Below are 27,962 nucleotides of genomic sequence, written 5' to 3'. Positions count from 1 at the left end.
ACCCAAAAATCAGAGATGTGTTATTTCTCGTTTTTAAGTTATGATTTTTCAAAGTTAACCTGTTTTCAGTCTTCGTTCAATATTTGTAAGCGACTAGACTGGATGTATGCGACTAGAATTCAATTAATTGGCAGATGTGTCATTTTTACAAAAAAGGCTAGCTAATTTGTTTTAATTTGATATATCGATCATCTGAATCATCTGAAAGTAGCTCTCCTCATCTAGGACAAATTATTATCCACTCAAAGTTTTCCTTATCCCCCGACATTGCGATTGTACTTGCCTTCACTAACTTAGTGTGTCTGTTTAGCAGGGCCCGAAATCTTCGAAGGTGAAAAATGAAGACCGACTCTGCTCTCAGTAGCTTCGCTTCGACTAGAACTGCTTCGGCAGTCACCGTGAACAAAAAGTGACTTGACTAGAAAATGAATTGATTAGCGTTGACTAGCGAGGATGACTGATGAACCAGTCCAGTTTGTGGTTATTTCAAATATTACGAATAATATAATGAATATAATGAATACAAATCTGCCTCTTCATTCAACTGACTTCAATCCACACTTTCATTTCCCCCTGACACTAATTTTATACCCGCGTACGCAATCTTATTTTACGTCCATGTAAAGAGGAACGACAACTTGATTTCTGATGCAAAAAGTAGTTACCTCATCAATGTTAAACCACGTTGAACTCAAATATCAATACATGCATACATGATACATGGAAGAGAGAGAGGAACGAATTCCTTCTGGGGAAAGTCACTTCAAAATGCATTGAAGACAATTTGACTGGGAAGAATGAAATGATATAGTCGAGTCGGTAGAGGGAGATAGCGACTAAACGCGATAGCGACTAAACGGTGAAACTGACTGTGAAGAAGCCATAAGTCATTTCCGACTGAATACGGATATAGTCAGTCAGATAGTCAGCTAACTATCCTCAGTTGACTATGACTATGCCGAGCCCTGCTGTTTAGTGTACCCTTAACGATATTGTAATTCCGTTACCATTTTACTTACTGATTGGCTTTTAGGCTGTTGCAGAGTAGACGTTAGATAGTCTATCAATTGGCTAATTGCATAATATCAGCAATTTAAAAACTAGAAGAAAAAAAACAAAATTAAAGACTGTTGCATTGAAATCAGATTTTTTTTTGTTCTATCCGTCAGAAAAAAAAAGAAAAAAAACATTTGACAATGCTCCGAAATATTCACCGAACTAGATTTCTTGCTCTCTCGAGGGAATTATTCACCATGGGTCCTCTCGAGCAGTCCTGGCACCTTCGCTATATTGTTGATTTGCTCCCAGCAATAGACGAGACTTACATTAATGTGAATAGAAAACCTTCCCATTCGACACTGCGCTGCAATCTGAATAAAATGAAGGTATCACAAACCACACGATCTAGAATGCATAGTTGAAACAAAATTACACCTTGCGTTCTCAATGCGTAGGTGTAAACTTCTAAAGCATTATAGTTAGCGCTAGTAGTCTGCCACACTCTCATTACTCGGGGGACAAGTGTTCAGCTGCTTTGCTACAACAAGTGCATGGGATAGACGACTATGCCTCGTGCATCAAAGAAAAGGGTACAAAAGCACACTTCAAGGGGTTGAATGTGATATAGCACGTTAATTCTGTGGGTACCTGTGCACATTGTAAGCCTGTAAGCCTTTACAATTACAAATATATAATCTAGAATTCAGTAGAATAATTACGAAAGGCAGACTTTTGTGTGGTAAATTTAAATAACGCAATCAGCTTGATACCCAAATATGCCCACGAAACCTCCGCTTCACCACATTGCATGTCGCAATTCATTGCTTGCCTCCAGCACCTGCAACACTTTGCCACAGTGTTCAGATTCAATCCGTATGTTCGCCAACGAAACTACAACATTGAAACTACTACTTGGGACAAACGTCTTACGTTGGTTGGCACTAGCGCCACACCTGCGCTGAAATATTCAAAAGTTTAATTGATAAATAGATTAGTCTCAAATCGGAATGGCAAACACACTCGTCTTGTTCACATTCGCTCTCAGCCACTCTAGAACCAGTGCACAGTGTGGAAAACAGAGCGATAGTTGCCCCTGATAAAGCTTTCTTGAGAAAAGCTTGCTAAAAAAATTAATCAATGACACTTTCGATCCGACCGTACCCACTGTTCTGTTCTGCTTGGAATATTTGAAGCGTTCGACTCCGTGGGAATAGTTTGGCACTTGGAATATTTCTTCTCCGCCAAGCTGAGATGGAATGAAGAATGGCTACATGGGAATAAAAGGGAAGCCCCAACATGTGAAGTTGGAAATTATTTGCTATACGAGAAGCTTGAATTACATTTCATTTAGCGTTCAGTTTTCAATTTGTGGAAGAACGAACGGTAGTTTGTTGCTGTGTACATTAAAAGTATCTGATGCGAAAACACATGCCGGGTATTGAAACTCGATCTATCTATCTATTACAACTTCAACGCTCATCCTCTGCTCTAACCTCGAAATCGAACTACACTATCCACAAAACCCTTTTGGTCCTGGAACGGGTTCCACCACACACTCACCTCTGTGCCATCTATCGAACCTATATTTCCGTGTCTGTGTCTGTGCATATCCTTCTTCTTGCTCCCCGATCACTCCTGCTCTCTCTCTTTCTGTGTGTCTGTGTGTCTCTTCTTGGTATTTTTTTTCGGGTCGTTGTTCTGTGTTGCATCGTACTAGCTTCCAGGTTCGTTCCCTTGCCCATGATGTATCATTCCGCTTACCTGTGGATGCTTTCAAGGGTGCACACGACAGTTCCCACCATGGCGGCGGCCTGGGCACCTACGCCGGCATCTGTGTTGGTGATCCGGAAGTGGGCGACGTCACCATCTCCGAGATGAGCCCCGAGGACATCCGTGCCGAACTGAAAAGGTGAGTTTGATGATATTTTTTTCTATTTATATTGCTCTCTATTTTTGGCCCCTCTCTGGCGTTTATCGTGTCCAAAAATAAACAACAAAAAATATATGGCATGAGGACACGACGGAACTGTTTTTAATCGTTTTTTAATACTTTTTCTTCTGATCTCTCTTTCTCTCTTTCTCTATTTCTCTTTCTCTTCCTGATTATTGGACGGTTTCCCGGACACACCACTGGACAGACTGTATACACAACTAGAATACCTAAAGAATAAAACTCTACGACAAGACAATCCTCACATTAGCAAACGAAGGGGAGGCCGAAAGGTGGCGCACCGTAGATTCTCGTTACAGGTAGATATTGCTGATAACATTGGAAATTTATTTTTGGATACTTTTTCAGGGCTTTCATTTTGAGTTCGCGAACAGCAAACGAAGATTAACGTTTGATCCGTTTGAACGTAACCACCGGAAGTGTATGCATTAGAAATCGCAGGGATGTATGATCTGAAACGCTGACTTGATTTATCATCCCGATATAACAAATAACAAAATATAGGTCTTTGGCGATGCATTCACATAATCTACAGTACACATATCATTGATGTTAGGATCTTCCAATTCTGGCCAAAAATAGTCTCCCATCAAGTCGCGATAGCGCTCTCCACCGACGGTAACCGTCATCGTTCTCATCGACGGAGAAATATGGCCCAATCACTCAACCGGCATGAAATCCACACCGAACAGATTTTTTTTTGTGGATGCAATGTTGTTTCTTGAAGCACATGTGGGTTTGCAATAATGCATATTTGCTTGTTGATAAAGCCATTTGGCCAAAAATGAGCCTCATCGCTGAAGATGGTTTTGTGATGAAAATCATTTTCTTCAAGATTCACCAGAGCCCAATCGGAGAAGTTTCAGCACTTCATATGGTCAAGCGGCTTGCACTCTTGAGTCAATTTCATCTTGTAAGGATGTAGCCCAAGGTCTTTTCGCAAGATACGCCACAATGAGGCTTGGGAGCTTCCCAATTCTCAAGAATGCCCTGCAATTTATTGATTTGGGCCATTTCGGATGGATTCACTTACGGTTGCAATATGTTCGTTGCTTCGTGCGGGGTGGCTTCTCGTTGACACGGTAATATCCAACAGCGAAAATGTAGATTCTAAAGGTCCACAGGCTGCCGGCTGGGACGATTTTTACGGCCGAAAATTGGAATGAGCGCTTTTAAAGTTGCAACCACCGACCAGTCTTGTAAACGGTCGACATTTTTGGTGACCATCACATACTGCCCTTATGCGACAGTTACGACCCAATATGTACTGTGAACGTGTCCAAGAATGCGCTGTTCGGCTACAACAGTCACATCAGAAATAAATACCCAGTTGCGAACACGACCGTCAGTTGAACGTTTAAATGTTCTCTCTATCTATCGAACGTACATAGAAGAGCGATGAAAATATGATATTTTCATTCTCCCATTCGTAAACATAACTATCCTTTAACCCTTTCATTACGGCAGTGTGCTCCGCCAAAGTGCTACCCCTGTACGAAGCACTGCGCCGAAAAGTATGCACATCGCGCTGATGTGATCGAAAAGCAGTATAAATTTCATGTCGTCTAAAGACGACGCTCGTACACACAGCTCGTCACGCGGATATCGTTTATAGACGACGCTCGTAACGAAAGGGTTTATTCCGACTAATTTGATTGAAGTTTTAATGTCATTTAACTGCCAATGATATGAATGCTTTTTCTCTCTTTATTCTGTTTCGAGCGTAGCTGCACACATACATCCACATCCGCACACATCCATAGACAGTGGTCGGTACTTACAAAGATTGCTCAGATCAAAGCAACCGTCAAACTTTTCCATATCAATTACAAATGTATTCAATGAACGTTTTTAGCGGTGAGCGTTCCCCTTGAACACTATTGTTTGATTATAGAATGATAAACATCAAACGAATGAAACGAATGTCGAGATGTCATATGACATTTTCAGCACGACGGTCGATTGAATGTTCATTTTATGATGTTCATTATAACACAGCACATATGTCTATCAAGACTGCCACCGATTCTGAATTTCGATAGTAATTTTCAATATTTCAATAATATTAAAACATTTTAATGATCTGCAATGTCAAAACGTTAGTCAAAGCAAAAATTCAAATTTGAGTTTTTTGAAATCCGAAAAATCACCGGAAATTGGAGTTTATTTTTTATTTTTTTGTGCCAAATGTCTTAAAATTGCATGACACGTCGAGATTCACGAGTTCGAGGTAATGAACATTTTTTATGAGGTAACTTTTTGAAATTCGAGATGACCATTTTCATTGGCATCCTAATATAGATATTAAAGGGTGTGTCACATCAAATTGCATCACGGAAAAAACGCTGTAGAAATTTAATTTTTAGGAATTATATCTTCAGCTTTCGCTTATAATCAGATAAGAGTGTATAGATCACGTTGGCCATGCTTCACTGTCAATTTTTCGTAAATTTGGAAAAATGTCGTCGAACGAAAAAGAGCGTCGTGAATTAATCCTGCGCACTCATTTCGAGAATCCGGAGTGGTCACATCGGGACATCGGTAAGATGCTGGGAATCGTCCAATCCACGGTCAGCAGAGTACTAAAACGATACTTCTCCGTCAGTGAAAAAGATCACAAGCGCGTAGTTAAGCAGTTCAGAAGTGATCCGAGAAGTTCGGCCCGGGATGTCGCCAATAAGCTGAATTTGTCAAGTTCATTCGAAGCCAACGGGGTCACCTTCGTGCCAAAGGAAATGAACCCGCCCAACGCGCCGGAGCTTCGCCCAATAGAGAAATATTGGGCGATTATGAAGCAGGCACTCCGGAAGAACCCAAAAGTTGTCAAATTGGAGGCGGACTTCAAGAGAAAATGGATTTCTGTTCAAAAAAAACTACAACCTGACGTTGTACAGAACCTTATGGACGGGGTAAAGAGGAAGGTGCGAGCATACGGGCTTGGGCTCGAAGTATGAATAAAAAGAAAATGCCAAAGGTTGTTTAATAGTTTTTATTTTACTGTCTAAAATTTTCAAAAGGATCGGTCTACTGGGCGAATTTCTACAGCGTTTTTTCCGTGATGCAATTTGATGTGACACACCCTTTATGAGACCATTTTTCAGTCTTCATTCTTACAATTTTTCTTCGTACACGATCCATCATTTGCACGAACCCTATTCTCATTTGTATACTTGTATACTGCCAAACTCAATTTCCGCTTGGAATTCTTCAGTTCAATTGCATTTTCACCCTTTTCCTTCAGTATGTGCTTCCCAATTTATCAGTATTGACCCTAGCATCGGAATATTGGCCGGATTCATCTTCTCGGGAACCACTGTAACGCTATTTTTGCTGTACCACTGTTTGACTGAATTGGAGCAGTGACAGCTTGATAAGTCCGGCCAGAATAGGGAATCCTTATCTTGCTGCTCCAGAAAGGCAGTTGTTTCATCCGTAGGCCCTCCTACTGATAAATTTGCTGGTTCATGGTTCCAGAAGTAACAAAAAGTTTCGTTTTTCAATCCACAACTGCAGATTGCTTGGTAGACAAATGAGGAGCTTTTTGAGGAATTTTGGCTTCTTCTTGATTTTACATTCTTCCGAGGAACTCTCCAAGGTATAAAATTCCTGCTCAGGAATTCGATCGAAACTGCCAGGCTGACGTCGTCCATAACCACACAATCATATTTTGTAAAAAAAACCTCGAGTGCCTCTTCGGCTCCAAATTTTGCTTTGCATTCCGATACGGCACAATCTGGATGTCAAAACATCCTAATTCAGCCATCTTCTTCGCTTCTTTTGCGTAGAATTGCGAAACATTTTCCTTTTTCGCCGCTTCCTCTGATAATTGCTTCGGGTTCGGGTTCCACTTGAATAGACCCATTACTTTCACATATGTTCTAGGATCCGCTGAATTACCCTGTCTGTCACTTCTGGGTTCTGGGCGATGATGAGATCTACCCGAGCCGTTTCAGAACGGATTTCGAGAATCTCAAAAGTTATCTGTCCCTCGAGCGGATAGAGCAGATTTTTCGATTCGTGTTTTAAGAATTGAATCGCGACGCATTTTCTCAAATGAATTTATTCTTAAAATCAAGGCCTACTGTGATTTCATACACTTATAGCTCAATTCAGTGAAATTTAAAATAAAACTGAAAAAAAATGCATTGATGACAGCGTTTTAAATGTGTGGTTTTTTGTGATTTTTTCGTGTTTTCCTTTCGAAATTGTGAGTTACGCCGTCCTAAGATCCTCAAAAAACATTGAAATTATCTCATAAAATATCTGTTGACTGATTATGTATTGTACTCTATTCTGGATAAAGTTAGTGTTGGACTTTCAACTAGCAAAAAAGCGAACGCGATTGTGTATAGTCAGTGTTGCCAATGTTCCAACTTAGACTGGATTGTTCCAGCTTATTTTCTCGAACCAGTCAAAATTAAAATCTTGAATTTTTTTTTCAATTTTATCCAGTTTTTTATTTGTGTTCTTCAGTTGTACAATGTACAAATATTATCCAACGCTCACACTCCCTATCCCTGTGGACACTGTGCAAAGAACTTTTTCTCAATATAACCTCAATGAAACGAAGAATACAAACAGGCTGGGGAATATTATGATGAATAGTATATTGGCTACGAAAAACTACGTTTCTTTCCACGGGGAGCAATCGGGAGGGATAAAAAAAGACGAGAATTTGAAGTTGAATTATAACTAAACAATAAAAAGAAGAGCCAGGAAGAACGAAGAAGAACAAGAAAACTAAAAAACATATAAGGTTGTATTTTTTACAATAAATATGTTATCAAAGAATTTGTGTTAATTAATAATTCAGCATACAGGAAACTCACCATCACTCAACTTTTGTCTTATTTAACAACCTACCCAAGCATCAACGTTCAACACTGTCTTTGAATTTATATAAATATCAGATGTTCTAGGTTCTCGGAAACATTCAGAAATTCAAACCAGTTGATCTACTATTTCAACCACGACTGGTGCAATGTTCTTAGTGAGAAATCTTTCCCAAAGTTGTTCGTAGACAACGGAATCTCACCCAAAAATCACATGTGCTCATGGACAAAACTATACAATACAGGGTACCTGGGGAGTGCGGTGAGGACACAAATTCCCTCACCCACTCCTCCTGCTTTTCCGATGGGGACTTACGCCAGTTGGTATTATCCAGCGGATCCGTAGAAGATGCGATGGTAACAGCGCTGCTTTTTCCTGGCGTGATTGATTCGCCGGGTTTTACCAAAAAAGTAAATCTCCTGTTATGGTAATTATTCAACATTTAGAAATAGTCCCTAATATACATAAAGTATCTACCTGTAGTCGTTTTACTGCAATATTCGAGCGTTCGTTTAATAAGTCGGAACAATGCCCACATTGAAAGACAATTCATGTTTCGATCACAAAAACTCCACGTTATATAAAGGAACTTACAACTTAAACGCGCAAACAAAAAACACAATGGTTCCGCGACGTCGGAAAGTTCTTGGCAAAATGGTCGAAGAACATTGTAGTCTTCAGATAAACCGCAGGGTATCACGCGATTCAGAGCTCAAGCTCAGCCGAAGACAGCATCCCCTTATGTACATCTTGCTCCAACTAACCGTCTATGAATACGACCTTCTCATTCCCCTCCCCAAACTCAAGGCCAGGGAAGTAAGTGCTGCGCGAACAGACAATCATTGGTCAAACAACCTGACCCCTCTAAGAGCGAACTTTGGTGATTGAGCTTTTGCCATGCTCAAGGGAGTTGGGATGGGAAGTCTAAGTCCTTAGGCGTCTACTTTCTGGAGTATCTTTTAGATTACTTTCAGTTGTGTCTTAGTGAAGGTACACTGTTAATGTTTCAGTGTGAATATCTGAACTTGAATATTTAAATGTGACTTTACGAATGATTACTAATTCTACTACTAAATAAATAAATGTATAAATAAATAAATATATCCAAAAAGACTGTGAATCACCTCAAAAATAAACTAAACACAACTAAATAAATATGCACACAAACAATAAGTAAGTAAATATATAATCTGGAAATATCACATGACACATGTTTCAGTGTGAATATCTGAACTTGAATATTTAAATGTGACTTTACGAATGATTACTAATTCTACTACTAAATAAATAAATGTATAAATAAATAAATATATCCAAAAAGACTGTGAATCACCTCAAAAATAAACTAAACACAACTAAATAAATATGCACACAAACAATAAGTAAGTAAATATATAATCTGGAAATATCACATGACGATAACAGTTGTGTCAACTGTTACAAGGTCTGTAAGACAATTATAATTTTCCTATGAATGAAACTGGTACAAATTCGGTACCCCGTGGGTAATTTGGTACCCACCCGGATCTCCGGCGGTAATGAGCGCACTTTGGTGGTGAATAAAAAAAAGTGTTCTAGTAATGTAGTAACAAACGTCAGATGCCAAAAACCCAAAATATCTGTGTTTTTAATAAAAAAAAAAGTTTTGTTGTTTTTGAAATCTCGAAAAAATTTCATGTGCGTCTTTTGAAACATCGTTAAGAATCGAATAGTGAGCCGATTTTAAATATTAAAGCTGATTTGGATCAAGAAATTGATGATTTTCAACGAATTCGAGTAAGTGTATCGAGATTTTTATCACCAATTTCATAGATTTCATTCCAAAGTGAAAATTCGGTAAGCGGGTAATTTGGCACCCGCTTGTAAACATAGTGTTGATGATACACTATGCTATTGGATGCCCATGCAGCAAAATTAAATTTCGCCCGATTTGGGGATAAAAACCCACTCGGTCAGGCAATTTTTTTTTCTTTTTTAGTTAGAAATAAATCGAGATGAAATTTGTTCACTTTTTGTTGTAAAAGCCGCTTTTTTGTTCCTCTTTGTTCTGTAAAATTGCATGCTTTTTCGTCAAAGTTAAGTTAATTTACGTAAGATAGTGTACTTCGCTTCTATTTTGTATGAAAATGTCAAAAAATACATTTTTCAGTGATTTCAGGACGATTCTTTTAATTGAAAAAAATAAAAAAAAAGGGGGTGCCAAATTTATACCCAGGCATCTCGGGTACTCGATCGCGATCGGTTCGAGTGCGGCAACTACCGCGACATAACGCTAACTAACGCCGCTTACAAGGTGCTCTCCCAGATTCTAACACGTCGTCTATCCCCGATAGCCAAGGGCTTCGTAGGGCAGTACCAGGCGGACTTCATGGGGGCCCGCGCCACTACGGACCAGTTTTTTGCCCTCCGACAAATCCTCCAGAAATGTCGGGAGTATAACGTGACCACTCATCACATATTCATAGACTTTAAGGCTGCTTATGATACAGTCGATCGAGAACAGCTATGGCAGATCATGCACGACTACGGTTTTCCGGACAAACTGACACGGCTGATCAAAGCTACCTTGGAGGGAGTTATGTGCTACGTTCGTGTTTCGGGGGCACTCTCGAGCCCTTTTGAATAACACAGAGGTTTAAGGCAAGGGGATGGACTATCCTGTATGATATTTAATATAGCCCTTAAGGGTGTAATCCGACGTGCGGGCATCAAAACGAGGGGCACGATTTTCAACAAAAGTACCCAACTCCTGGGCTTCGCAGATGATATTGACTCAATAACAAGAAACTTTGCGACGGCTGAGGCAAACTACGCCAAACTAAAAGCGAAGGCCAGGAGGGTGGGACTACTAATTAATGCGTCAAAAACCAAGTACTTGATGGGAAGAGGCAGTGAGCCTCCGACGGACAGTGACAGTGGACGGCGATGAACTGGAAATGGTTGATGAATTCGTGTACTTGGGATCTCTGATCACCGCCGACAACAATACCACGAAAGAGATCCAACGACATACGCGCTCTGACCGTCTTTGAGCGGAAAATGCTGCGGACTATTTTTGGTGGAGTACAAACGGAGAGCGGAGAGTGGCGCAGACGTATGAACCACGAACTACAGGCACTACTTGTAGAGATTCCCATTGTACACCAGGCGAAAGTCGGGAGGTTACGGTGGACCGGACATGTCGCGAGGATTCCGGACGACAGTGCAGTGAAATCCGTTCTCTTCAATGACCCCACCGGCCCAGAAAGAGAGGGCTCAACGTGCCAGGTGGCTCGACCAGAACGAAATCGACTTGCGAGTGGCGGGACGCTTACGGAATTGGCGACGAGTGGCCCAGGACCGATTAGATTGGAGACGAATAATTGAGACAGCACAGCACCACGGCTCTCAACTGATTATGTATGTATGTATCTCGGGTACTCGAATTTGGGTTGTTTCGCTTCTATGCTCAAAGCTCCGAGCCAAATCAAGATTTTTGAAATCGGTTTGCGGGGAAATGTCCGCAATAGAACCCTTCATAAACTGACGTAATATGAAGAAACTCCGAGCATCGGCCAAGAGCTAAGTCCAAAAAAAACAAAATGGGGTACCGAATTGGTACCAGTTCCTCTATTAGTTTGAAATTGCATATACTGTCCAAAATCAGCAACTGAGAAAAACGCAATCAAAGTTTTCTAGCATATTTGTCTAACAGAAGTTTTAGGTATTTCAGTTTGTATTGCTAAACCGGGTTTTTATAAGCAGTAAACTATTGACTAATGAAATGTGAAATATTTCTCTCACTTGAATCAATCAAGCTCGATTACGAGTACAAAAAATCATGATGGGACAGTTATGCCTACAATATCAACATGGGACAATCAAACTTGATGTTGTTTTCTGAAATACGGGAGACAGAAATAAGTTTTTTTATGTTTTTCCGAAAGATTATGCATAAAAACATCGTTTTACGAAGAAGTGAGTTATACGCAGAATCTCATTATTGTTGGGCATTCGCTAACAAGTTGTACACGTGTTCTGTTAATTTTTTTATTATTTGTTTGAGAATTAGTCTGTTCTTTCAAACCAGAAATGAGTGCATAAAATTAAAAATTCAATGACATAAAATTCTTGCACTTGAACCAATTAATTTATTATAAATCTACGAAAAATACATGGCTGGACAGTTACGCCTAGAATATCAACATGGGACAATTGAGCTTGATGTGGTTTCTTCAAAAGCTGGAAACGAACAGTAACTTTTGTGTTTTTTTTTTCAGAAGATTATGTATAAAAACGTTTTATGAAGAAATGTGAAAATTGCCAAAATGAAGCATGGGACAACTACGCGTAGAACAGCAGTATAGGAAACAATGATTTATATAAGATCTAGTTTTGAGTTCAATTACAATAATTGTGTACATGCTTTTTGTACCCACAGTTTTATTCACGTTTAGTCCCCTTATTGTTGTTTTATAATTTCATCTAAATTTCAGCTGCACATCATATTTTTATACATTCCTAAAGCTAGAGCAATGTTTGCGCACCAAACGCTGGCGGTTTCGCAGATTACGCAATAGCGGATTCCGTCAGCGTCGAGTATTCCCCGGAACCATATCATGTATTATCTGCTAAACAATGTCGTAGACTGAGGCCCACGGTAGGAAGGTGGTGACTACACCCAAAATTGATTTTTAGCTCATGTTTTGTCATCCCGATTTATGACATTAAATGAGACATAACATAACAGAAAATGTCATGACTCTCAAATACTGGTAAGCATTTGTATAATATACATGGTACAGCAATATAAGATTAATACGAGCGAGCGAAACAAAAGACAAATAAGCTTTCCGCATACTTTGCCACATACACGGCCCAAGCCGAGATAGATATTGTTCTCCTTCGTGCGCTCCTTTTTTACTCACAGAAAACACTTCCCAACTTCATTTTATAATCAGGCGCAATATTATCACGTATTTGCTGAACAACTGCTGTAGCATCATTAGACACGTGGATAACGTGGTTGTGTAAAATAACCGGCCTTGGTTCGATCCCCATTGACGTCGTATGGACTTTTTTTTGGTTCAATCCCAAATGAAATGAGAAAAGAAAACAGAAAGAGATGTCTGAACGCATACATACAAACTATTTTTAAGTTTTTAAAACAGCTCATTATTTGCGCATTTGACTCTCCAGCACACTAAATGGCATCATTTCTGCCAAAGATGACATGTTTTCTGCCAACGCTAGTTTGGGTGTAGGAAGCCGAAAAAAATGGTCCTGTACTCATAGTTTCGTCGCATGAATCATTGGAGAATTTTGGCCCCTGGAATTGCAAATCACATGCAACGTGTTTTTATATATTTATATCCCAAATAATGACAATGGTTTGATCATAATAGTAGCTGTGGCAGGTGTCCAGCTTTTCAACTCTGACCAGATGGTATCCCTAATATTGGGGATAGTGATATAGTGATGTGCAGTTGGCGACACAGGTTACTCACGCTTCAAATACCAACAGTAACAATTAAATTAGCAGCATGTTTTAACACAAATGTTCCACCAACTTACAGTACGATAGCAAACGGTACTTGTTACAACGTGACGTGTGCTTCCAAATATAAACGAAATAATTTCACTCTGAAACGTTAATTGGTTCGTCACAGGCAGACGCGCAACATACAATCCGACTGAATAATGCATACACTTCTCCGGTGGGTGAAACCAAATTCACCGCACATCAGTTACACATCTGAGCAGTTTTTAATATTATTCATATATACTCATAAGCATAGACCGTTGATATGTATAGTACCTAGTGTAAAAGTACGAAAATTTGCTGTTCCTCATGGTAGTTTCATTTTCAATTTCCAATTTCCATCCCCATTTTGCCCTGTCATCTACTGACGAAACCATACTTTTGCTACTCCTACCACCGCTCTCAAATTTTCAGCTTCTGTGTTCATTTTCATTCAGTCGGTTCTTTGAAGCGAACTGAATTGATTTATTTCCTCGCTGCTCCCGATGAGTTTAGCTAACTTCCTTGATGTGTAAATAAATGACTTTCTTCCTCCCTTGCTGTATGTATTAATTTTTCCTCCTTAGCTTCATGTCTTGAACGAAACTGAACGAAACTAATGCGAAGTTTCCTCCAGTTTCATCCGGACGCATTTGTTTTCGTTATTCTAAAAAACCGATTCCTACTCACTACTACCACACTTCATCGAACGGTAAGCTTGTAATATTTTTTTCCAGGTTTCAGTAGACTAGCAATTTTTGATTCCGCTACAGAGAATAGAGATCGATCATAAATGGTTGTTTGTTTTTTCTTCTTTTCTCTTTCTCTTCTCGATATATATTCACGATGCCACCCATATACTACCAAACATTAACCCGAAACACAAACCACCCACTCCTGACACTCTGTATCATAATCCTCTACCATAAACTTCCTTCCCGGTGTACGAAAAAAAACTCAAATCCCACGACCCACAATGTTATACCAAACCCTAACTCTGAAACAATACAAAACAACAACAAACAATCGAACAAACCAAAAATTCCGAATTCAACTTCAGAAAAAAGGAAGCAGAGAAAAGGTAATTTCTTCTTTGATTTTTTTGAAAGTTCCGTACCAAATTTGTAATTGTTTTTTACGCTCGTGATTTTTTTTCGTACCAGTCAAAACAGAAAGGCCGACCAGTTTTGTACATAATAAAACTTATAGACCATAATAGATAATAGATAGAAGAGTAGAATTCGATATCCTAGAACTTCAAACAGAACTTTTTGTTAGTTTCGTACACGAAGAAACGGATGTTGCGTGTTCTCAATTAACATCCCTCATCTTCCTCGAGAGGCTGAGTATTTGTGCATTTGGGTGTTTCAATTACTCTGATGAATAATCAGATAACGGTGATTTTTGGTACTATCGTGGATGGCTTCCCACGCAAAGCTCCTCCGCCCCCCTCGTTTCTGGTGCACTCACTTCTAGCTGATATTTCAGCCGCGAAATGAAACTTTGCTTCCACGCATCGCTCGGAAATATAACACACTGTGGGTGAGGATGCCTCAGTGGAATATCACCCACCCACATAAAACGCCGACATCAAGAATATTACCACATTCGAAGGCTTCTCTTGATGATGATAATGATGATGAAAGCACACGAGTGAGATCATTGTAATTCCGCTCGAATGGGCGAAACTATGGTGCAACGAGCGCCATTCGGCGGTAGGCAACAAAGGCTAATGGGAGAGGTGACTATTAAATACCTGAGACACCACCTTACATTTTACGTAATGTGAGCCATGTAACAAGCTGCAGACTGCGTCTGAAATGCTCTAACTATGATTGCCCTTGTAGGACTTTAATGGGAACTAATGTGCGCAGTGTCGAAAGCATCTCTGCTGGGACTAGTTACGTTAATTAAGTAGGATTTTATATGATTGATAGTAATACAGTAAACATTCGCTAACTGGGCGAAAAGAGAAGACCAGTTATCGACATTCGCGTTATAACTGGTCCGGCATGTAAAACGTCAAATGGAATCGAAGGGAACTTCAATGAATTGTTTGATTCGCGTTGACGATGAAATTGGATAAACAAAAGGATTCCAATGGAAGTTTCGCATCGAGTGCGACAACAGGTATGAAATATAATTTGATGAATTTATATTTCTGTTATTTAATCAATGTTTTTGTCATGTGAAAATAATGTCAATTTTCATAACATTTCAAATCACATTCGAATGCCCCTCACAAATTTTGCTTTTAACTAGTCCCAGGACCAGTTAACGTTCGCCCAGTTAAAAAGCAGACCAGTTAGCGAACGATTACTGTATTACATTGTTCTTATTTGATCCTTAGATGCATGGTTCTTTTTTTGAAGTGTGAAATGAGTCGAAATAAATTGTAGACTGAAACAAAATCTCTCGAAATGATATTTCGTAACCGTATGTACGAGGGCTCTATGATGATGAGGCTGCAGCGATCAATATATCGTTGAGAATTGATCAAACAATTCCGAACTCAGGCTCGGTTTATCGTTTTTTTGACGTAGGACTATGTCTTTCATTTCTGTACCGGGGTGTAAGTTCAAAGTTTCGAAAGCGAGAGAGTGACGCTAGACTGCAAGGTTTTGAACGTTAATACCTTTTCACCGTCTGAATGGAGTGGTATAATAATCACTTCATCCGAAAGATAAAATGTCAAAGAGTTATATGATTGTCACTTATTGGTCCAAAAAATCGTTTCAATAGCTTAAAAATTGCTTTGAAAGCAAGCTATTGAAGTCATAACAATCTAGCTCATTGACGATGATTGGTGATCGCAATGTGTTCCCGAACACGGACGCAAAATCTAGGCACCTGGAGAAACCGTCATAGCGAATACATGCAAGCTGCGATGTCTTTTGCTCGCTTGCATTAGTGTTTGGAAAATCATAGCGGACACAGGCAAAGCGTGAGTACTTTCACTCGCATCAGTTTCTGTTCTGCTCTCGCATGGAACAGTCGTGAAAAATTGTTTGCGTCTGTGCGAAGGAATATTCGCACCCATTCACGCATTCAACCTGGTGTTCCCGTGATGCAATCCAATAACATCAGTTTCAGTTCTGCTTTCGCATTTTACAGTCATGAAAAATTGCCACATCACGGAAAAAACGAAATAAATTATGCAAGGTTATATAGACTTTATTTCGTTTTCACCGAAAAATGGCGCCCTCAGTTTCTATTCTGCGCATGGAGTGATCATGAAAAATCTCGTGTTATTCTCACGAATCACATATCAAACATCATCAGTTGATTTTACAAGGCCACTCAAATTTCATTGGTTCGTTTCGGGACCATCAACAAGATCGAAAGAGTTGAATTTTATGTTAATAACAATTCCATAACTATACTCATCCTCCCACACACTAAAAAGAAAAACTTTCAGCAATCTTTCAAAATATTCATTCATTCATTAATTAAGAATTGATTCAGATGCAATTTCAAATAAATGATTACTGAGCCAACAGTAGTCCTACGTCTACCTTGCGGTAATATTACAGATATAACCCACTTCTTGATATTTTTGTGAAAATTTGGTATATTTTACAGTTTTTCTTTGACAAAGGCGAAAATGCAAGCCAGGCCACTTAAATTATGAATTGTGTTTATGGTCTCTATACTATAACAGTCAATCGCATGGTTATTTCAAATTCTAGGAAAGACCTAGCGCTCAGAATAAGAAGGGGGAGACGTCATTACACATTATCGTTTTATTATAGCTTATTTTGATTGAAAACTACGATCAGTTATGCTCATTAGTTCAATACTGCTTCATTTAAAATCTATGGACATGAAAACAGACCCTTTCCTACCCGAAAACTAATATCAATCTTACACATCAATTCTCCCATTTGAACACAGGCACTAAGCGCCAAGCATCGCAACAATCGTCCAGCGGTCAGCGAAGTGGAAGTGACCGAAGCGGAACCGTCCCGCACACCGGAGGACTCGGTGTGCAGTGTGGAGGGCCCGACCGATACCGGCACGATTACCGGTGCCGAGATTTCGGGGGTATCCAACTCGAAATAGCCATCAACCAAAACTGATACACCCGTCAGCAACAATCATTACTACTATCACAATCATCGCACCTATATATACCAGACGGAGCAGCAGCAGCAGCAGGAGCAGTCCAAAAAGTCACGCTATCGAGAGTACAACTTCTAATAGTGGCAGACGCGTGCCGAAGTTGTTGTAAATGGCGAAGAAAAATTTATGTAAATATCGTTGTAGCAAAACGTGCCACGCACTGACATTGGGAGCAGCGCGAAAATTCACTTATTAATTGGATCATCACATGGTGTAAATGGACAAATAACTACAATGTGTTAAAAATAATTCGCTTGTTGAGTTGTATGATAAATTATGCTTGAAAGGCGTTCAATGCTATCAGTGCTCAGAAATATTGATGTTCAGAGGGTTTAATCGTGAAAAAATACTTGGGCCACGTCTTCCAAACGACAGGCTAAGATGCGTCTTATCGTTCAGTGATGCCTCAACGGAATTGCTTCTTTACTCAGCGTCATTGCGCTTTCCAGCAGCGATCAGACAGAGCACTTTCATTTGATGGGTGCTCTGCTCTGCGAACATCAATTTAATGCCGTCTGGTGGAGAGTGTTTCTGTACTTTTGCATCACGTGTACAACGTTGTTGTTTTGACGTAGGACTATCTTTCATTTCTGTACCGGGGTGTAAGTTCGAAGTTTCGAAAACAAGGTTTCGAACGTTAATACCTTTTTACCGGCTGAATAGAGTGGTATAAAAATCACTTCATTCAAAAAATAAAATGTCAAAGAGTTATATGATTGTTACTTATTGGTCCAAAAATCGTTTCAATAGTTTGAAAATTGCTTTGAAGACAGGCTATTGAAATCATAACAATCTTGCTTATTGATGATGATTGCTTTTGTCGTGATCGGAATGTGTTCTCGAACACGGACGCAGAATCAAGAAACCTGGAGAAACCGTCATCGCGAATACATGCAAGCTGTGATTTCTTTTACTCGCTTGCAAATGCGCTCGAGCAAAGGAAGATTTGTGCATTTTCGTAATGTAATCGTATCCAAGAGCATTAGTTTCTGTTTTGCTTTCGCATGGAATGGTTATGAGGAAATGTTCGCTTGTAAATCGAGCAAAGGAAGATTGGCGCATTCGTTTTCAGCTATGCAATCGTATCAAAGAGCATCAGTTTCTATTCCGCATCGCGCATGGAGTGGTCAAGAAAACCCTCGTGTTTTATTCGCACAAGAACAAAACAGAATTATGTATCAAACTTCATCAGTTGCTTTTGCAAAACCACACAAACCCAACGGTAAAAACAATTTCACACTCATACCCATCGCGTCACACACTATCAAGGAAAACATTCAGCAACCTTTAGAAATAATTATTCATTCATTCATTGAGAATTGATTCAGATGAAATTTCAAACAAAAGATTACAGAACTAGCGGTCGTACTACGTCTACCTTGCGGTTATATCACAGGTATAACCCACTTCTACTTTTTATCCTTTACCAAAGGTAGACTTAAATGGTTAAGAAATGTGGAATAATTGTAGGAGACCCTCGCGCCAGCGTTCACAATGAGTTCTCAAAGCGCGCATTGATATAAGCAAACAAATGGCGACGTATGGTCTGCTTGTGTATTGTTCCCGTGTATTGTTACGCATTGTCCTTTGTGTTCATGAACTCCATGAACCCGTGTAAATCGTTGTTGATTCATAAGGTGATTTGTTCTGGACTTCGAAACGGGTTTGGGAGCTCTAGAAACATTTAGAAAAAAAAATGATCAGGACACTCAAGAAAACATGACAAATGATTGTGTGTTTTGTCTATGGTATTTAAATAAGTATTATTTAGGACAGGGAATCTCAAAGTGATCGATATCGACCCCATGGGGTCGGTTTCCTAGGGGTAGATAAAAACGAAAACTGATTTTAGGGGTCGACCAGTTCTGAAATCAACCACTGTTAATTAACACAAGTTCCTATCTGAAACTTTCAATATATTTATATATTTTGATATTTACTGAATCTCATGTCTGTTTATTGATGAGTAAATGATGCCAAGATTACTCACTTAATGAACCGCATTTTTTTTTAAATTGGTAATTTTTCAATTTGGCTATAGGGATCGATGATATCACATCATCCTGGAAAAGGGGTCACTCACTCAAAATAATTCGAAAATTCCTGATTTAGGACATGTTCTGTTGCTTATGGTCAATGCTTTTTGACAAAATTTTAACAGCGTTTAACCTACTTCGATTCCAGTCCAGCGTTCCATGAAAGAAATTATGGATAAATTACTGACGTAGATAAAAGCCATTAATTCCAAAAATTGTTTTTTATTTTTATATTTTTATATTCAATTTTTTTATTTAGAAAAATAGAATAGAGATTTCCGAGACGCGATCGTATTGTTAACGTAGGACTGCGAAATCGACCAATCCACAATTGTTGCACCAACTGCAAGACTCTTTTTTTCGCGAAGATGATTGCGTCGCACACGTTCACGAATGGCATGGATAACATTCTGCAGTCGTGCCGACCTCGGACGCCCCCATCTGTCTATCTCCCACATCAATTGTTTCTTTGTATCGTTGTAGTGTACAGAACACGAACCATTCATTGTTAGAAAGCGATTTGAGCAGCTTGTAAATCTGTATCGTCGTCTTCCCACACTTAAATAACGCGGCAGTTGCCACACGCTTCTCGTACTTCATCGTTGCTAGGAAACCGAACAAATATATATGAGGGGCTTAGAATGCAAGGGGTGTAAGTGACTTGATCGATTTCTCTTCATCAACTTTTTCTTTAGTTAATAACTCAACTGCAAAAACGTTCCAATTTAAGTTTGCTATAGAGTCCGATAGATGAGGTTCTGACCTATCTTCCACATTGCCAAATACAGTACGGAATGTATTTGCAGCTAAGTTATGACCAAAAGAGAGAGTCGATGTAGAGAAATCGATGTTTTTCTTTAGTTAATAACTCAATTGCAAAAACGTTCCAATTTAAGTTTGCTATAGAATCTGATAGGTGAGGTTCTGACCTATCTTCCACATTGTCAAATACAGCAGAGAATGTATTTGAGGCTAAGCTATGACCAAAAGAGAGAGTCGATGTGGAGAAATCGATCTAATCACTTACACCACTGTCATTCTGAGCCCCTCATATAAGACCGCGGAACATTCAATGGTATTCAATGAACTTTCGTAGTGCCACACTGCAGCCTCGATCGGTAGTTCTTCGGGAGACGATCGTTGGAAATTATTCCGCTGTCTTTTGCGTACAAAACCCGAATACAAACAGTAGAAAGTTGCGGGACGTATGATTATTAGATATTGTAAAGCAGCGATCCAATACGCCTACCTTGTGGCACGCCACCTGAAGCTGCTTTCATCTCCGAGAAGGTACCTGCGATCAATGAAGATAATTTATTGCCATCCTTATAATATAGCCTGGAAAGCTCGTCTGTAATAGCATATAGAATTGCCTGTTGTGCTAGACGTTGTCGAATGCATTTCCCGGATCAAGTAGAATATTTGTTCCAATGAATTATGTTCCCCACTCGCACTACTTGTTGGACGGTAGAGTTCCCCTTCCGGAAGACGAATTTCTCTGGCATAATAATATGCCGTTCATCGACATAGACTGTATACTTCGTAGTCGCTCTCCGTGATTGACCTGAACCAGCGAAATTTCACAAAGAACACACCGAATGACGAGTAGCAAATCATTCTCATTGTGCAAGTTAGGGGTTGCAATCAAATTCTTCTTCGGACATGTTACTATAGAAATCCGTCATTCGCAGGCGGAGTTGGCAACATCTTGCGAAAATAACGGTCAAAAAGCGATAAGCTTGCCAAATAGTTAGATTGTGCGTTACCCTGCGGGTTCGTGTGAACTCACTATACCAACATGTATCAAGGCTATGCGCCTCGACGAGTTTGCTGGCGATGACGTGGTAATCTCTTATCCGGGGCACTAACATACAACCGGTGCTTTCCTTTAGTTGTGGGGTTGTAACGGGTCGTTTTTTGAGTATATGGGTAATCTCCCAAAACGCCTTGGAGTGATCTCGCAGTTATTCGATAGCACCTTTAGGAGGCAACCGGATCTAAGGAATTGCCAACTGACTGTATTACGTTGCTGTATGAGCAGCCGATTAGATGTGTGAAGAACAATAGATTATCTTTCTGGAATAAGTTGATGCAGGGTTCTTCGGCAGCGTAGACGGCTTCGTCAAACACGTCCAGAGCATTATCGATGGCTTCGACAGGTGGTGGAAACGCCAAGTCGGAGTTAACCCGATGATCCGGGTTGTGAACTAAGTTTTGTTTGGGTGGGTGACTGGCTTGCATGATTCCAAACCTGACATTCCAGCACTAAGGTGATTATCAAATGGGTTTCCATTCTTATTTCACCTGCAATTGCGCCACAATATAACACGAGCGTAGATGTCACCGGCCACCACGAAGCAGAATCGGTTGTAGGCTAGTATGAATTTTAACCCTAACCGCTTTGATAATGCTGATGTTCGGATGTGGGAAGATCTCGTAAGGGATGTCATACCTAACAATGACTGCAACATCGCCACCTCTGGAGTTGGGACGATCCAGCCGGATTACAATACGAGCTGGGAGAGAACAAATTGCCGACGGGTTGAGCCGAGTTTCGTTAACACTCCCACATCTACGTTGTGGTAAGCCAGCAAGCTGCTTGAGAACACCCCAGTCCGAAAATCTAGTCTAGTCTAGCGAGTTGGCGCACAAACTGATTGGCGCAAAAAAATCTACCCCATCTGAAATCAAAATGTTCCATTGTTTTTCAAACTTCAAGTATTCCAGTCAATATCACGTAAAAATGGATAATTAGTAGATCATTTTGTCATTCCAGTAATAACATGGATTTCAGCATGGATTCTTCCAGATCCTCGCACAAAATGTCCCAACATGATGCTTCCAGCACAGCACCGGAGACCCTCATTCCGCCACACTCCGAGCCGCCTTTGCTTATTAGCTCGAAATTGGACTCGTTCGATCAAATAACGCGCTTCCCGAACTCCAGCGAAATGTTGACATGTTCCCTCGCAAACTAAAGTCGTCTTTTTTGTTGGTCGGTCGCTTTTCGGCGACGTAGCTCTTCAGGTCTCGTTCCATCAAGCGTCGTCCATGATAAATGGTACATGAAATCGGGGATTCCAAAAAAAGTTGATGCCAAATGTCTTCAAATTGCGCAAAACGTTGAGATCTACTGTCATCTCAAAATATTTTTCTGTCAACTTTCCAGACGGAAAAACGACAATGTCAAATTTTAATTTTTGTTTTTTTTTATTATATCTGTATTATAGTGATTTTCAACTCATTTGGCAGGTTCAACACTTTTTGCTTCCATTTTTGGAAGAATGTCGGGAGTGAGAATTGAACTCGTGACCTTTAGCGTGAGAGCATTTGATGTAAAAAATATTTTTCTAACAAAAGCCATTGGTGTAATTTTGATTATTGGCGTAATCTTCAAGAATTATTTTTATGCGTTCTTCCGTTTTCCGGAAAATGACAAAAAATAAAAAAATCGCCAAACAAACACATTGGACAAAACCAACATTTTTGAACCTGTAGAAGGTTCAATCCAACGGGTTCTTTCCTAAATCACAATGAGTAATCTTTTACCAAAGTAATACAGTAGAAACGTTCATGTATTTTTGAATTTTATAAGGTTTTGTTTTTTTGTTGCGTTATGTGAGGTTATGTACTTTCCGCACATAGTTACATTTAGTTATATTTCCCAATAAAGTTATACAAAATTGAATGAAATTGATAGTAAGTGGTAGCTAATAGACTAAGCTATCATTTGATGCCAAAACCTTACCATATGGTTGTTTTCCAAAGCCATGAAAAATTATCAAAGTTGTTGTTCGATTTTTCGAACGCTTAGCATAAAACGGCTTAAGGGTGACAATTGACAACGTCTCGACTCGGCTTTCCGTCTTCCACCTTATTATATACGCATCCTGGGCGAAAATGTTTCGTTCTTTCTCAAACAAAAACTCACTACCAAGCAGACTTTGCAGACTGGATTTCAGGATTAGTCAGGGTCAGTTACGAAATCGATTGACACTCTATAGTTCACCGTGCCAGTGGGTTGAAGACATTACTATTCAAAAGTTTTTCCTCTGAGTCATCATTACATCCTTACATGAATCTGTGGAAGACATGCGAGTCACGGAGTGCAACGTCTGTTCATCTTCCATCATCGGGAAGCTATATACGGCCAACCACATAGGAACTGGGGGGAATGTGATTACCCTAAGAAACATGCCCATTTCCTGTGTCCACATCCCACAAAAATTTCCGTTCTTCGAAGAATATTGTAGCTCAACTTATTGTAGTTCAAGATAGTAAGCGGTTTTTATTATGAAAATTGAAAATAGTACATTTTTCATTATTAGAAAAAAAAGTAGAAAAAACCAAAATTTTTTTAGTGATGAGGTAAAGTGGTCACCAGTGGGGGGCAAAGTTGTCACTCGCTCATAACACACTAGTAGGGATAGATTTATGCGTGTTTTCTTAGCCAAATTTGTTTAAATAATTATTGAAATAGTAGGTACATGTATCAAATGAACTAGGCCTATTCACCTAGAGTCGTAATTGAAATATTCTCATAAGTACAAAAACGTAGTAATAACGTTTATCATAATGAGGCTTGAATTTGGTTGGAGTGGCATATTTTTCCTGGGTCGAAACCATAAGAGAGACCCTTCATGAGCAGAAGATGATAAGGTATTCCAGCTTTTGAAACAGAATATTGTCAGTAGTAGTCCTCCACTGACCACTTTGCCCCCCAAACAACGAAATGCGAAATATGCGAAATAATCGATGAAATTGAACAAAATATCTTTTCACCTCCCCTAGAATATGTGAACAGTCGTCCAAACTGTTGATTTGTCGAAAATATCAGGTCAAATAAACTAAATTGAACCAGAAATTCCTTAAATTCGAAACGCACAAAACTACGGCCAAATGTCTACCGAGAGAGCGATTTTCGTTTTTATTTATATTTCGACATGCGACAGCTCCACCGAAGTACAGGGTGACTCAAAAGTCATGAAATTCTTCAAACATAAGATGGCTATCAATACGGTGTCAATAATCAATAGTTATACTACCAAACAAGCAGGTGACCACTTCACTCCACGTGACCAATTTATCCCCACTTCCCCTACGGTCAAACCACAAATACTACTTAATATACAAGACGCAATTTATTCCAGTACATGGGACGAAAGAAATTTCAAAAAAAAAATCATCTCTAAACTTGAGAAAGATTGTTTATGAAAAAAAAATCCGATTACTGATGGAGATTTTAACCGAACTGTTCTGGACGACGACCAGTTATTGAATCACAAACGTATAAAAAGTTCTATGCAACTTGACATGGACCAGAGAAGAAAATCCAGCAACAAGCGTACACAGTCCATTATTATTTTTTCTATAGAGTGTAAATGTACTGGATGCTTCTACTAGGTTGCGCCAATGATTGACACATAGCGAAGTAGTTCAAAGCCTAAATCAAGTTTTTCAAATTGAATCTCAGCAGAATACGATGTTAGCTGCTCGCAGTCTAGGACGAAACGAGGGCCCTGGAGACCCTATCCCAACCGATCCGAATTGAGCGTTTTTGTTTATTGTTTGGAGTCAATATTTATGCAAATATGTTCAGCATTTGCAATGAGCTGTAGCCAATGATTCCGTTGTATAGTTTTTTGACGTGGGACTACGTCTAACCGGAATATATGGAGGGTAAAATGAAAACCTAAACACAGAACATGCAGGAAAAAATTAAAGATTTCGAATGCTTATAGCTCGAACATTTCGTACTGGATAGGAGAGATGTTTGCATCACTTGATAGGGAATATTTCTACGCATCTATCGCAACTAACAAAATGTTGTTTTTCATTAGATAAACAATTGAATAACTGTAAAATATTAGGCGTTATCTAAACGCCCTAACTGCATCGTTTTGATTGGCCCGATTTACGGTTTCCCTAACACAGCCATCAAAACCAAGCAGCCTTGGGGAAATCGGCATTGCAAATACATGAAAGTAGGGGGACTTTTGTTCTCATCGAAAAATGTTCCCTAACACAGACTTTAAAACCAAGCAGCGAAATCGGCATTGCAAACACACGAAAGAGCCTAGAGGCGAATGAACTGAAAAGTTTAAACCCTCTTAAAGCCAAAAAGAAGAAGAAGAACACACGAAAGTAGGGGGAGCTTTTGCTCCCACCGAAATGTGTTCCCTAATAGAGATTTCTAAACCTAGTGCCTGGAGAAATCGGTATTTCAAATTCATGCAAGTCGGGGGTATTTTTGTTCCGACTGGAATGTGATTTCCTAACACAGACTTCAAATCTATGGAGCGTGGGGAAATCGGCATTGCGAATTCATACAAATCGGGGGTATTTTTGTTCCGATTGAAATGTGTTTCCCTAACACAGACTTCAAAAACGAGGTTTCTGTGGAAATCGGCTCTGCAAATAAATGCAAACTGCGAGTACTTTTGTCCTCGCTTGCCTTTGTGCAGAGTGGAATATGTCTGTCCTAACATGATCTTCTAAACTTAGGAACCTGGGAAAATCGTGCAGACACTAGAAGCGAATGAACTTCCCAGTTTCAAGCAAATTCGAGATTCGAGAAGTATGTACACTTTTGGGATGTAAACTTCAGAGGGAAATGTAAAATAAAATAATCGTTTGATAATTTTTTTTTGTCTTTATTGGAAAGATTTTCAGCCTTAGGCTGGTTCATCAAACGTTTGATAATTCTTCCGTACATATATTTTGTTCTAGTCATCATACCAAACGTAAAAGGTCCGTCATTAAATTTACTTGTAACGAAGGACAATCAATCACAATGAATGGATTGACTTTACATGGCATTTAATCATTTTTTTCACTCACAGAGCAAATATATTGAACTCAATTGAATTTGGAAACTGTTCCATTCAATCAAGAATTTAATCAATACAAACGAATGATTGCTAAGCTAAGGTAGTTCCACATCAACCTTGCGGTTATATCATAGATATAACCTACTCATTTTTTTTTTTTTTGGAAAATGATGTTCGGATACCATCCGGAAGTTTCATTTGGTGATTTTCAGTTAAAATTACTGTTGCAGAAACGCACGAAACGCTTCATTTTTAATGTTAGGTTATGATTTCTATTAGCGAATTCGTTTTGACGTAGGACTACGTCTAACCTTTCAATATAGGGGCCCATTTCAATATTTCGGTGTGAAAAAGTGTTCAGTTTTTGAACGCTAATACCTCCTCAATTAATGAATGTATTTTGGTTCCAAATACACACATTGATAGGAAATATCCTCAGTAATTGTTTATATGCTACAAATTACGGTTCTTCACCTCATATAATGTTCAAATTGATGAAAATTTGGAAGAAAGATTTCCCTACTTTCCCATACATTTTGTCTGCGCTCCCGCAGCAAACAGCTATTCATTACAAGCAACCACGGGTACGGGCGAAACGTATGGATAAGGTGAAGGAGGGAGACAAAAAAGAGATTATAAATAAATATAGGCGGTCGCTACAACGTTAACTATATGGCTATATAAAGTGAGCGATGGTGGTGCTTGGCCACATTCTATCATCCGAAGCCAAGTAGGAAAAACGCTATCTTGAAATTGATTTTCAGCATAAGAGATATCGCTGCCTTTGGCGGGGATGATGCGGTGCGATACCGCAAGAGTGAGAGACAGGAGTTTCAATGTGATGTGGAGCAGGAGAGCTTATCGAAGTGTGTTAAAAGCGGTGGAAACGTCACGCCGGGTGAATGAGTGGCTAATTGCGCTCGATTTGATAGAATGCTGGAGTTTTAAAACGGTTTTATTTAACTGTGACATATTTGTATGTTTGTATGTAACATGTTTATCTATGGCTCTGTACCACATTAATTGAAATTTGACCCCTTTCCTGTTGACCGGTTGATCTCAAATTTGGAACACACCTATATCTCTGCAATCATTATAAAACTGCGTATTTCATGATCTTCAAAATCCAAGATGGCGACCGCTACAAATTACATATTTTCTCAAAGCCCCATCAATATGGGTATCAAATAAAAGGGATTGACTAGTAGAACAAAGTTATTTATGAAAAATGCAAATCCAAACTGGCCGCCACCACAAAATGGCGAATTACATATTTAAACCCCATCAATATGGGTATCAAATGAAGGACTTGACTAGTAGAACACAGTTATTCATGAGGAGTGCAAAGCCCAATTATTTCACGATACCAGACGGTAAATTCCTATTACGATATGCTTGCCATCAAGTGTGTGTTCGTTGCCGGCTGAGCAATAACCCCTACAACATTTGCACCGCACGACATTTGCAAGACAAATTTTGATTTTTTCGTATTTGAATCTAAACGTTTGAGTGTTTGCTGAGTGCTGAGGTTTTATTTTATCCTTTGATTTTTTTCTGTAATTTTGTACATGAAAAGTTGGTCATTCTGGGATCTGTGCTCCATGATATTCGAATAATGGACACCCCTTGGTGTAGTCCTACGTCTCTCCGGTTATGTCCCCGCCATTACCCACCCGTTTTTTTTAAACTGA

At 39.3% G+C, this 27,962-nt stretch overlaps 1 protein-coding gene across 7 annotated transcripts in view; it reads left to right on the top strand.

Annotated features, from left to right (window-relative positions):
- Positions 1 to 27,608, top strand: part of LOC129780318 (probable G-protein coupled receptor 158) — a 212,149-nt gene extending 184,541 nt beyond the window's left edge. The window contains exons 9-12 of one of the 7 annotated variants that reach the window (XM_055788435.1): positions 2,778 to 2,908; positions 3,138 to 3,249; positions 14,344 to 14,364; positions 17,178 to 27,608. In XM_055788435.1, coding sequence (XP_055644410.1) covers positions 2,778 to 2,908; positions 3,138 to 3,249; positions 14,344 to 14,364; positions 17,178 to 17,345 — 432 coding nt within the window. In that variant the 3' untranslated portion in view covers positions 17,346 to 27,608. Of the gene's footprint in view, positions 1 to 2,716; positions 2,909 to 3,137; positions 3,250 to 14,343; positions 14,365 to 17,177 lie in introns of those variants that run through there. The other 6 variants (XM_055788432.1, XM_055788437.1, XM_055788436.1 and 3 more) reach the window with 6 other exon arrangements.
- Positions 27,609 to 27,962: the final 354 nt, after the last annotated feature.

This window comes from Toxorhynchites rutilus, chromosome 3 (genome assembly GCF_029784135.1).
Source record: "Toxorhynchites rutilus septentrionalis strain SRP chromosome 3, ASM2978413v1, whole genome shotgun sequence".
NCBI lineage: Eukaryota > Metazoa > Arthropoda > Insecta > Diptera > Culicidae > Toxorhynchites > Toxorhynchites rutilus.
The sequence above is the reverse complement of the archived record's forward strand: the minus strand, read 5'-3'. Positions and strand labels throughout refer to the sequence as shown.